At 38.8% G+C, this 12843-nt stretch overlaps 2 protein-coding genes across 2 annotated transcripts in view; both read right to left on the reverse strand.

Annotated features, from left to right (window-relative positions):
• Positions 1-637: 637 nt before the first annotated feature.
• On the reverse strand, positions 638-7381 carry ypel3 (yippee-like 3). The gene is made up of 5 exons (XM_010768003.1): positions 7062-7381; positions 4950-5068; positions 4678-4721; positions 3293-3401; positions 638-1776 (listed from the first exon to the last, which is right to left on the reverse strand). Exons 2-5 carry the CDS (start codon positions 5064-5066, stop codon positions 1687-1689), a joined length of 360 nt encoding a protein of 119 aa, XP_010766305.1. The 5' UTR covers positions 5067-5068; positions 7062-7381; the 3' UTR covers positions 638-1686.
• Positions 7382-9251: 1870 nt separating this feature from the next.
• gdpd3a (glycerophosphodiester phosphodiesterase domain containing 3a) overlaps positions 9252-12843 on the reverse strand; it is a 6696-nt gene continuing 3104 nt past the window's right edge. Inside the window, exons 4-10 of the mRNA XM_010768004.1 lie at positions 12552-12597; positions 12221-12339; positions 12009-12098; positions 11724-11857; positions 10906-10965; positions 10638-10689; positions 9252-9479 (exon numbers count right to left, since the gene is read on the reverse strand). Of these exons, the coding sequence (XP_010766306.1) occupies positions 9351-9479; positions 10638-10689; positions 10906-10965; positions 11724-11857; positions 12009-12098; positions 12221-12339; positions 12552-12597 (630 nt within the window). The 3' untranslated portion in view covers positions 9252-9350. The remainder of the gene's footprint in view (positions 9480-10637; positions 10690-10905; positions 10966-11723; positions 11858-12008; positions 12099-12220; positions 12340-12551; positions 12598-12843) is intronic.

Here is a 12843-nt window from a genome sequence, read left to right on the forward strand (position 1 = left end):
GGACCAGTCAGAGGATCCTGTTGGGTCTCATCCTCCCTGTGAATGACAACTCCACTAACATGTTTATTATATATTTTCACTTTAAATTACAAACTGAATGTTTGACTTTCAGTTTATTTCCACACCATCTCACCACATGCATTAGTTAACGCTCAGTAAAACAGGAACTGAAAATGATGAAACACTGACCTGAAAGGATCCTCAGTTATCAAGGGTTAAAGAAAAGGCTTTTATGTTGTCTTTGTTCTTACTACTCTTCTAAAGCATTTATATATTTCTTTTTAAAGTCATTTTAATGGGAATAAAAGGCAAGAGTACATACAGGAACATATTACTCTTCCTGTCACAATAACTTCTTTTGTTGAACGACATATTGTTCCAGAGATAATTCCTATTAACAACATTATTGTCCTTTTTTGGACAATGTTATGCCTCTAATAAGATAATGGAATAAGCCTAGCTTTCAAACAGCAATGCACTTCTAATACTTAAGAATGTTCAGACATTGGAATTGGAATATTATAGTTCTTATATCTTGGTCAGCGAAAATGATCATGTCCATATATGGTGTGATAAGTCAAATAATAATGATCGAGACAGTCCTAAAGATCACCAACGAAAGAAGACTGAACACAGGTTACAGGCACACTGTATTTTAATGAAAGATTAGGTTAAAATAATACACTTTAATGAAAGAAGCAGACATTAAAAATCACCATAAATATGCTACACAATCCTAAACACACTTTCCTCCGACACATTTGAGTAAATGTATCTGTAGGGGGCAGCTCCGTGTTAGGCTATACACACAAACACATGTAGGATAGATCTCAGCATGAAGGAAAAGTGAAAACATCCCAACTGTGAAGCAGAAACTCTAGACGTGAACCCCAGGCTAATGCTTCTCTACGACATCCAGCTAAATACATCTCAGCACACACACACACGCACTAAAAAGTATACCTACAAGCAGAAGACACTCACACTCCAGATTTAAGAATTCTTGTAGGAGACTTTTGCGGGATTTAACTTTGCTAATTCAACAACCTGATTGCCTCTAGCAAAATATGTGTCACTGATCCCTTACCATAAAAAAAGCATACATTTCACTGATAAAAAAAACAACCAATACAACGCGTCCTATACCCATCTATCACTCAGAAAATGATCTACAGGTTGAACAGTCTCAAATACTTTGCTCATTTTGGACCAGATATGACTAAATGCGCACCTTAAACTCAGAAAGGAAAACCCAAATACCTGCATCTGATGTGTAAGAAGGTCAGATTATCTGTCTTTCACTGGCCTCGCCCCACACAGCGAGACTGTTAAGCGGTCATCACTCACACACGCTTTTAAAACCCAACATGCGCGCACACACACACATACACCTGTGTGGCTACATGTCCCAGTCGTTCACACACAAACCCTGCACTCATTCAGTCCATGTCCCAGCACAACTAACAATTGGGATAGCGATATATCAGCAAATGTGTTGTCGTGGTCGCTGGAAAAACATGAAGAACGGAAAAGATAAAAAGGCATCACATGCTATTCTTGGTACGAAGTGAAAGTGTGGCACAGCGATGGCTCGTACGCGGGATGAGGAAGCTACACTGGAACCCTTTATAGTCGAAGGGATGCAACTTTTGAAAAAAGTCATGGAGAAAGATGAACATTTCCCTCTCAGTCCCAGCCGTTGTCCTTTATCATGTGGGACAGCTCGATGATAAACTTCCCCTCCTTGTACTTCTGACTCAGCTCGAAGGCTTGTTCCTGCAGAAAGGGAGTTTATTCAAAAGTAGGTTAGAGTAAAGCTCAAATCAGAATTACACAATGCCTATCCAGTCATTTTCCTAAAATGATATACTGATATTTTCAAAGGTACATAAGAAGAAAATCAAATATCTCTCTTTTTCTGAGCAGACACCTCAATATTGAAATTGCAAAGACAATGCAGGGTTTACTATTGAGACTTTCCCCAATTACATTTTGGAAATTGTGGACACAATGGCTTAGTAACACGCATTATTGTCAGGTACATTTGGAAAATAATATCATTAATGCAGCCTTTAAAACCAGGAAAAGACATACTAGAACACTATCCAAATGTAAGACGATATTTATTCTCATAGCAGGATTTTGATAGAATATTGCTTTCAAGTTGAAACGTTATTTTTTTTTAGGCCTTTTGACAAAATTCCCCATTTGGGATGAATAAAGTATATCTAATGTATTTGCATCTATACTAATCTTTATAATATAAAAGTATGAAGAAATCAGCTGTGAAAATGTGGCCTTCAAATATTCTTTTATTTTAAACTATTTTCTATTTTTAGCCTAGAGAAATGTAATCTGCAACCACATCATAAAATGTGTTACGCTGCATTTCTAGTTTTGAGTCAAGAGGTAACGATGCTGCTTCTGACTCTGTGCACATGAGCTCTGCATTAGGACTGCTGCAGCTTACAAGATGTTATGTAAGAAATGTGTTTGGTCAGATGGGCTGCTTGTGTTTTCTGTTTCTTGTTTCTGATGACGGTGGAGATAATTAATGTTCTCAACCACACGGATCAAGTGAAAGTGAACACAGGAAATCTAGAGCAAATAGAAAGTAACTGCGGTTAAGTACAATATAAGCCCAGGTTTTTCTCATGCTAAAAGAAACTCATGACAATAACTCCTTACTTGAAAACAAACTGATCATGGGGAATTTTCATTTTCAGAATCAACTTGGAATACAATTATTATAGGGGAAAAAAGGCTGACTTACAAAAAAAATACAGGACTTACCATGATAGAAGTAACTGGCTCACACAATGTTGGTATTTTTTATTTTTAATGTATGCAGGGAGAATTTAGGATTACCTTATTTAAAACTAAAACAATTCACCCAAAAAGCGTGAAAACAAAATTCGTAATTCAAAAGTTTCTTAGCAAAATGTAAGATTACGGTAATTCATGTTTGAGAGCTAGTAAGAGTAGTAAGCATTAGGTCTATTAGGATAATATTGTGAATTTCAAAATGTTTGGATAAACAGAACATCAAATATTCAATGCCTTGAAGCAGTTTCCTAAGAATGTGCATAACATAACGTGGCTTTGTCAGAGTAGATGAGAGAATGTACACACAGTAAGGCAATAGAAGTAAAGCATCCATCTAATGAAATACCATCTACATGTGAAACCTGACACTGAATTGTAAATCAACCATGTTGCCGTCTTTCGTCAAACCTAATATCAGTTTAACCGTGACCAAGGCGGAGTTTTATTCACACGCGGTCGTACTTACATATTTCCAACCCAGCGTGGTGTGACAGTTTTCACAGTAGATGTCGGCGACGGCGTGGAGTCCTGTGAGCAGCAGCCTCTCCTCCGCAGGACCGCAGCCCACGTTCACCCTGGAGACAAACGCAGAGCTGTCAACCAGAAGCTCCTCTCCGTCACGGTGATTAAACTACTCTCATGCACTCTGAGACTACGTGAACCTGAACAGCAAAGATCCTACTGTCCTATATATGAACTCAGAATAAATGTATCAAAGAGTCATGGGGAGGATTTCTTTCCATGAACCATTCACAGCTTCACAGAATCTATTCAATTAGGTTCATTTAAGTTGCCCCATTTGAGGGTTGTATAGTTCGGATCCACCAACAGGAGAAACGTGACTTCGACCCCATTTACACAGGAGCGCAAACGCAAACGCACCGAATTCGTTATCAAAAAAGTATTCCGTTCACACGCATTCGACTCATTTAACGTGTCCGTTCACACGAGACCACTGTAGACGCTGTAGTTCATATGCCGGGCCTGTAAGTGGCGCTGCACTTCTGCCACAAAATACACCAAAAGCAGCGAAGTAGACCCCCGAGCATGGTTGCCTTTCTGTTTATGCCCCGCGGTGGATTTAGCAACATGTAGTTCATGTAATTCTCCGTGTCCACTTGTTGCTGATGGTTGTGGTAGAGGAGCTGTAGATTTTGCACTAACATCTGTAGCATGGTAGCAGTAGCACTAGCAGTAGCTACTGACCATGCTACAGCAGTGAGCAGCAGAGGTGGGGCTATGGCTTCATCGTTATCAGGAAATGATCGTATAGAGGCGTACACACTGAGCCGTTTGCCCCCCCAGAGCGTTCCGTTTGCAGATCTATCCACCTTGGGACCCGTTATCGTTTGCGGGGTCGGTTTCGTTTCGGCCTCGTGTGAACGAACGGGCTATACGCAAGAGAAATGTAGCGGATACAACCCATTTGGTTCTCGTGTAAACAGCACCTAAAGTGACCTTTTAAGGTTCACTGGAAAGCAAATCAAATTGTCTGCTGGCTGTGGGGTTTGTGCAAACACGTCCGATACTGGGAATTTGTTTTCATAGAACAGCACTATTGAAATGGCACATTGGGGGAAAAAAAAAAAAAATCATAGATTCAGCAACTCATTTATTTTTCTTCCTCAGAAATAATCAAAAGGCCCCTAATCTGATCTGATCTGAAAAAGCTTGAAAGTCCATCAAAAATAGCAAGGAACATTTAAAGACAGTGGTTCTTAATTGAACACTTACTAAAGTCACTTCCTACCCATCTACAAAGTGATTATGGCAATAGAATTAAGATTGGAAGCCTTTGGAAGTGTGCATTCATTCTGCCTATTTGTTATTATAATAAAAGAAAATACTCACACAGAGTTGAAGAGGTAGGCTCGCCCCTGACTGCCTTGAAACGACTGAAGACAAACAAGAGAAAGTGTTATTGTGTCTATTTGACATGTGAATCAAACAACCTGAATGTATTTTTAGTTTACAATACCGCTTCCATCTTTGGGAGATTTGTAATCAGTTTCGTCTGTCAAGTTATTCCAGTTTTGCTACTTTCTATGAGACAGTCATGAGGCGGCGTCTATATGTGCCTCCTAAAATGATTCTTGACAACAAAAGGCAGGCGGCATTCTTACCTTGGAGATGAGGTCGTCATGGTTGGCCAGGTGGGCGCGGCAGTGCACACAGCTGTAGCGACGGTGGCACGTGTCCAGGTACGCCTGGAACGTCTTGGCCTTTGTCAGCTTCACCATGTCTGAAGCAGGATGTTGGTGTACATGTGTTAGCGGTGCAAAGCAAGTTTATTTATATAGCACATTTCAACACAAGGCTACTGCTAACACACACTGGTTAAACAGATTTCATTTTGCAGAGTTACTGCAGCTTTCAACATGCTACCACTAATTTAAGACCACATGAAGTATTTGTATGTTGCCGTCATACTGTCAGACTATTGAAGGACAATGAGTACCCTGTGAATGAAAATAGGTCCTATATTTTTTACATTACCAGTATATATTAATTTATTGACATGTTTAAATAATGTAATAGTAATAAACAATAGCAAATATACATTTAATGTCAAAATCTGAAGAAGCTTTGAGGGTAGCATCATGTGCTCGAGTAATTAAAGCTATACAACACTGCAAGGCTTCCCCCTAAAATAACATAACCCCATATTTATGTTAATTTGGTTAACTGATCAGACAATATCAATTACAAAATAATTTCACTCATTTATTGGTAGGTATTGCTTTGACCTCTTTTACCACATGTGTTGTAAAGTGAACATTAGGGGAAGATAAGACCAAAGTCTGGGCTCAGATATCCACTCAGTTTGACACCTTTTTTAAATAATCAGAAACGACCATTTCCTTGATGGAAGTTAGCAAACATTGACTCAACCGTACATCCTGAGTCACACTTGTGAAGGTGTGACTTACAACACGTTCACTTGTATGTTTTACCACTTTTAGATGTTTCATAGCATTATGGTTTTCTATCATCCTCCTTTCCTTGCAGAAACGGGACTCCACAGAGTCGTACAAATGAGTAATATTGAATCAGATTCAGCTCTATTTTGTCAAGTGCAAGTGTGCACAGATCATTTGGTTTTTAAGTTGCTCTCAATGTATTTCAACACAGTTCAAAGAGCAATCAACATAAGAAATGGGCAAAATGACAACAAAGCTGCCCAACAGTAGTAACACTACAGTATTGAGTGTTACATACAAGCTGAACTTTTTTTTTTGCTATGAAAAGAACTCACATGCAGCCCGAGGACACAATGTGCCGTTAGCATGCTTCTCTTATTTGCAGAGGTGGAAGAAGTACAGATCTGATACTTAAGTTAAAGTAGAAGAAGTGCCATACAAACAAGACAAGTAAAAATCCTATAATACAAATGTTACTTAAGTAAAGTACAAAAGTATTAGCATCAGAATACATTGATAGTACCAAAAGTACTCATTCTGCAGATTGGCCCATTTCAAAATAATATATATATTACATGTTTTTATCATGATGATGCATTACGAGTGTTATCAAAGCTGGTGAAGCTGCAGCTCATTTAAATTACTTTTTAAGCTGCAGGGCAGCTTTTGGATTTACTCCAGGTGTAACTAAAGTCTTATTTAAGTGTTGATTATATTTCACATAATTAATCAAAATCTGTAAAGTAACTAAAGCTATACAATAGATGTAGTGGAGTAAAAGGACACTATTTACCTCTGAATTGTAGTGGGGCAGAAGTACAAAGCAGCAACACATTAAAATACTCAAGTGTACACATTGTTTTTAAGTACAGTACTTGAGTAAATCTACTTAGTTACTTATTTGACATTTTGCAAAGACAGACATATAGTCAAAGCAACATTTGATAACAAAGCATGTACTGTTTTTAAACCTCCCCCCTCTGGTTGAGAACCATGCTGGCAGCTTGCTTCCTGGTTAAAAATAGTTTGCACAAACAAACCTCAGCTCATTAGTGAGATGCAATCGGTTAACCCAAATCCAAGCCTGTGCAACGTGTAATGCCACATTTAAGCAGTTTCCAGCCCTGTTGACCGGCTGTCAGTAGCTAAATAAGGATAAAAACGGCCTCCTGCATCTGTCAGCTAACAGGCCACTGGATCGGACCTAGCTTGCGTGTTAGCCACCATGCTAGCTCCGCACAACAACACACGCACACACACACACGGCAGATAGGAGGCGCATTGCAGGATATTCCGCGTTACGTGTCGACTCACCTGATGATACCAAAGCTCCGCACAGTATATACAGCGGTCCAATGTGGATGACAGGTTTAAAATCATCTAATAAAAATAGGTTATTATGGTCGGTTTGGTCCAACGGTCGGCCACGCGCTGACGTTTCGGACAATAAAGGCAGCCTCCGGTCGTTTACCCGCGTTTCTCTCTTTGAATGTGAACCCGATTTAAAACTTCTTCACGGCCTTTGTTAAAAACGGGAGCAGGAATCCGACAATGCTGGCAGACTGACAAGGTGATGACAGTGCGGCGGCGGGAGAAATATGTGGTTTGTTTATGAAAACACTCAGAGAAGGAAGTCTGGAGAGTGCAAAACAAATCCCTCTCAACCAATGGGAGGCCGCGTATGACGTCTAGAATATGGGTCAACCAATCAGATTGCACTTCACATGAGCCCTTTATGGCTATCAGCTTGATTGTTGATACTGTCTCATAATGCTGTTACAGTGTTATCATTTCCTGCTCTGGATTTGGGATACAAGTCATTAGCACTGCATGCTTGCAAACGTATCAAATGTACACAATGTAAGAAACAAGTATTTGCAGTTTATGTGAGACTCAGAACATCTTGCACAGGAAGGATGGGGAAGTCATTGGGTTGTTGGGAGTTTATTGATGTATTTGCACTACTATATTGAGGCTGTGTTTGCTTTCCTCTTAAATGTATATAGCCTATGCAGCAGTTGAATAAAAACAATAGCATTTTTTTTTTGTTGTTGCAGAAATGACTTTTGCATGATCACACTTGCAGATACATATTTATCTGTATTTCTTCCCACATTTTTTCCAATGTATTTAGTTGTAACGTGAAAACAAAAATGTTCTATTTTCAGCCCTGGCTTTTTGACAACATGAGTCTTACTTCTCTCTTGGGTCACTCTATGCATGCTGATCCACTTATATTCCTATAACTCATACTGCAGAGCAAAGCAGGTCAGAAAAATACAGCCTTTGTTTCACCAACAGCCTGGTTGATTATTATCACAGTGGTGTGGCCGGACTTTGACCGTAGCCTGGGAAAACAAGGACACAGGTGAAGCTAACTACACATAAAACCCTCTGTTTATATTTGCCTGTATAAGTGACTGTATTTAACACAGATGCACAACAGAGCGTAAATACAACATTAAAAACACTGTACGCAAATATAGTGTTGTATCAAAAAATGTTACCTTTGTTTTGCTTTAATTTTCAACCCTTTGTGTAATTTTGATTATATCAGCACAGACAAAGAATACAAACGCATAACTTTTACTCAAACAAATTAAATAATGTCAGGGAAGGAGACACAGTCCAGGACTGGGAGGTCAAGCTGTGACCTGCAACATCTTAAAACACTGTTGCACAAACAGACAGCTGAAACAAAATAAGACTATTGTAAAAATGAACGCCACCAAAATCTCACTTATTTTAAAATCCAATCAAGACCCAACTTTCGATAGTCAATTCAGATGAAACTTTTGTGTAATAAATTACTAATCTTGTGTTATATGCTGCCTTTCTCCATTATGTAATGTTATTATAATCCTTATTATAACCTTCATGTTTTTAGTTCTTCTGTGCTTTTTGTTAGATGAGTTTATAGTGGGACTAAGTTGCAATGTTCTTGCGGGTATGAAAACTTGTTGAAAATTATATAATAAAAAAAAAACCTGGCATCAACAAGGATAAACCCACCCCTCCTCCAGTATTTCTCAGCAAACAAACTCCAATACATACTTCCTCCCAGAGGATCTGGAGGCAGCCCAGTGTGAGAAACTGCATCAGAGTGACCTTAAATGGACCAGCTAAAGGAAATGACATCCATTAGATTAAAAGTTCCCCTTATTGTGATGATGATGATTATTATTATTATTATTATACATTTTTTCCAGTTTGTGTTCTTTCTTTTATTTATGTGATTTACTTTCTGTAGGCCCGGTTCACTTATACAAGAAATACAAATACTCTATCCCTGTTATATTTGTTACTGAGAAGGAAAATGTCCAGACTGTTTCTTTCAACTCTGGGCTGTGTCTGATAGGCTGGATGTAATTCTGTCAACAAAGTGATCGAGGGTTGAGATAAAAGAGTTGAATCACTGTTTTGTTCCCCGTGTTTAATCATTGACACAACTTCACGACTAATCTCCTCACTTAACAAGAAAAACGTCTCACACTTCTTCTTTACTTCCTTTTCACAGTGTCATTTATTTACATAATCCTCATTTAAAAGGAAACTGCCATGGTCAAGGTTATTCATTGTTGTTATGTGGTGGTGTGTTTGGGGTCAATCCTCCATTCTGTTTCTGGAGAGGTAGCTAGAAAGAAGAGCCGGGTAGTCACTCATCACCCCGGTGGCCCCGACGTCAAACGCTGCCTTGATGTCTTCATCTTCATTGCACACAAACAAATGCACCTGCAATCACAGATAGTCAACCTTAGTGACCTTTCTGGGGTCCAGGAGAACAAGCAGCTTGAAAAACAAAGTTAAAATGGGTTGGTCAACTTCGCAAACATTCGGGGAATAGAGCCAATGTCAACAACACAGCAGTCTATTTCTGACATCCTTTCTGCAGTTTTTAGCTACTGTGCGTGATCAATAAAGCACAAACACATGTCATACATTTGGAGGGTGGCAATTGTCTCAGATTTGACAGCAAAAACAAAGCCTCAGAGCATAAAGGACTACTTGTTCAGACTGAAGTGTAGACTAATAACTCATATTCCTCAGTGTTATGAATATTCTGTATGTTGTGATTTTAGCATTTGCAGATGTTTTACACACTACAGGAAAGGGAAAACCCAAAAAGCATAACAGGCCCCCTGTAAAAAACATAATTTTTAATATCAGTATTATGTAGATACTCTTATTGGGGAGGGAAATGCATTGGTAAAATAATGTCTCTTTACTTCTTATTTCTAATATAAATGTATTATTTTCCTGGAGAGAGGAGCTCTGAACTCATCCCTCTGTTTTGATGTGCAGTATGAGGAGATGAGCTTTTCTTAGTCACTTAATTACTCACAAGCGTTCAAAGGCATTGAGGCCCTCAGCACAGCAGCTGACAAGGTAACGACAAACAACTTCATGCTCAAACTATTTAAGTGTTAACTCAGGACAGAGGCGATGCATCCGAACACACCGTGAGCGTTACTGTTTGTAAGCTTTGTGAACATTAAACCACTAATAATTAAATTAAGTATTACATATGACGAGGCAGTCGCAAGCAGTCAAAATTAAACTGAATCTGTTCTTTTTTCTTGTTTTTGTATCCAGGAATTAGGATTTTGTTTTGTTTTACTTCAACTGATACACCCACGACTAAATCTTTGTCTCTAAGATAAAGAAAGCTACATTTATTTTTAAAATTACCCAGTGGAGGTTTTCATAAGTAGTGTCTTGATGAGCCAACACTTGATTTAAAAACTGTGCACAAGTCAGATTGTAATTACTCTTATACTAATTGTGTTTCCTATTCATATCTCAACTTTTACAGTTTCAAAGGTTCTTGTTTTTCTGCATTCCTGTGATGCACTTAAACAACTTTCAGGTATGTATTATGCAGTTTTATACCTGAATTCCACGGGCTGCGAGGTGTTTGAAAAGACTCTTCCTCATTGTTAGTCTGGAACGACAACATAAATACAAATTACGTCAGACACAAAAAGCATTGAACAAAAATCAATTATGTCAGTCTTTAGCCTTGCATTAAAGCATTAACCCCTGCATTCAGTGGATTTCATGTTCTCAGTATTGCTTTCGTTTCTCTCTTTCATGACCATTTCAGATTGCAGCAAAACAAAGTCAGTCATAAGGAAGGCTGCAGTGTAACTTCACTCACTTTTCTAACAAAGAGACGACCAGCGTGTTCCTCAGCATGGGCTTCTCAGGAATGAACGTCCTTCAGCACCCAGAGACAGAAACAGTCAACATGTCTGTACTGTTAGTAATTCATTACTATGATTGACTTATCATTGATATGAATAAGGACCACAATTTGAATGTAAATTCCCTAAGCAAAAGACACAAAAGAAGAATGGAAAAGTACAGCAGAGATAACAAGACTGTTAAACAACTGAACTGCTGAAACAATTTCATAACATTCATCTGCTACTTAGTAATTATTTATCTATTATCTAATATATCATTCCAATAACTTGTATATAGACTCGTATTGCACTATTCCACCTTTTTTTTCAAACTATTTTTCTTTTTGTATTACTTTTAATATAGTATATTTTAATATTGTTTTAATATTGTCTGCTTATCTGTATTATTGTGTTGCATTGTTGGAGAAGCCTGTGACCTAAGATTTTCAACGACATAATTACTCTGTAGCTATGTTAGTTTGACAATAAAGAACCTTGAACACATCAATTAAAAAGTTGATCTACAGGAGAATACATATTTGAAAAACAAAACAAAATGTCTTATTGTATTGAACTCCATTTGTGTTTTAATATTTATCTGAAATGTGTGTTTTCCTTTCCAGAAATGTCCCCCATAAATGAGTGCGGACAATTTCAGGAAATTAGTTTTTTCTCGCCAAATTTTCCTTTGGAAGGACCCCTCAATAAACGTGTGCCCCTCCCAGTGTTGAAATGACACCCACGCCCTTGCATGCATGAACACGCACACAGACTCAACACGCAGCCACACCTGTTGATGATGCGTGGCAGGTAGAACTGCAGTAAACTCTCTCCCAGAGGCACAAAGGGCAGCAGGCCGCTGTAGAAAAGCAGGAGCATTAGCACACCTCGGTTCATACTGAAGCTGTACGGCATGGAGTCGTTCTGAGAAGATAAAAAAGAGACAGATTACAGTTCAATTTCACCTCTTTATTTCAGGCGATCATATTTTAAGAGGCAAAAAGGAGATGTTGGCTGTGAATTCTGTGTAAAATGCTGCACAGGTCACTTTGTCGCCCCCAGGTGGTAAACGTACCGTTTTGCGGCACTCCTCCAAAACCGTGGAGTTCACAGAGGCCCAGAGTGTGAGCTCCTCCCTGTTGTAGCGTTTAACCAACTCTGACACCTGAAAAGACAGCCGAAGGTCACAGGCTAAATGTGATGGTGGTGGTGATGGTGTTCTTTTATGTCATTGGGGAAGTTTTGAAACTGTTGAATTATGAGTGGTTTTGTTTTTATGTTTGCTACCTTTTCCATCAGCTGTTTGTTGTTCTCTTTGATCTCAATGCTGACAGGCATCTTGGGGAACTTCCTGAACACATCCTCCAGCAGAGAGAACTTCCTGTCTGCACCACTACTGTAGCGACCTGAAGCAGAGCGATGGAAACTAAGATTAGCACATAGAAACACACACACACATACACACACACACACACACACACACACACACACACACACACACACACACACACACACACACACACACACACACACACACACACACACACACACACACACACACCATCCTAGTTGATTGAATCACTTGTAGTTAATGATTGAGAGTAGAGGAGGAACTTACCTGCATAAAATGTCACCTCCAGTTTTTCTTTATACAGAGGAAAATCCTATAAGAGTTGAAAAGCATATGAATGGAAACTTAAAAAGTTATATCATTGTTATTATGAGTTGAAGATGGAATTGAAAAATTCACATACGAACGCGCACATGACCAATGAGGGCACGAGATAAGTTTGTGCACAGATGGAAGGCTGACAGGCAGGTAGGCCGTCCAGTTATTTTAGCCTGGACCGGCTAAAATGATTGGTCATACTTTTTACAGTACTACGGCTTCCACTAGATGACATTTTTAT

The sequence above is a fragment of the Notothenia coriiceps genome, unplaced genomic scaffold, assembly GCF_000735185.1.
Source record: "Notothenia coriiceps isolate Sejong01 unplaced genomic scaffold, NC01 NC01_scaffold00004988, whole genome shotgun sequence".
NCBI lineage: Eukaryota > Metazoa > Chordata > Actinopteri > Perciformes > Nototheniidae > Notothenia > Notothenia coriiceps.

Excerpts from the sequence above, each read along its gene's own strand:
- ypel3 (XM_010768003.1), bottom strand. The coding sequence starts at position 5,066 with ATGGTGAAGCTGACAAAGGCCAAGACGTTCCAGGCGTACCTGGACACG. Across the intron at positions 4,722-4,949 it reads ATGACGACCTCATCTCCAAG|TCGTTTCAAGGCAGTCAGGG; the intron begins GTAAGAATGCCG and ends GTTTGTCTTCAG. Across the intron at positions 3,402-4,677 it reads GCCTACCTCTTCAACTCTGT|GGTGAACGTGGGCTGCGGTC; the intron begins GTGAGTATTTTC and ends GTTTGTCTCCAG.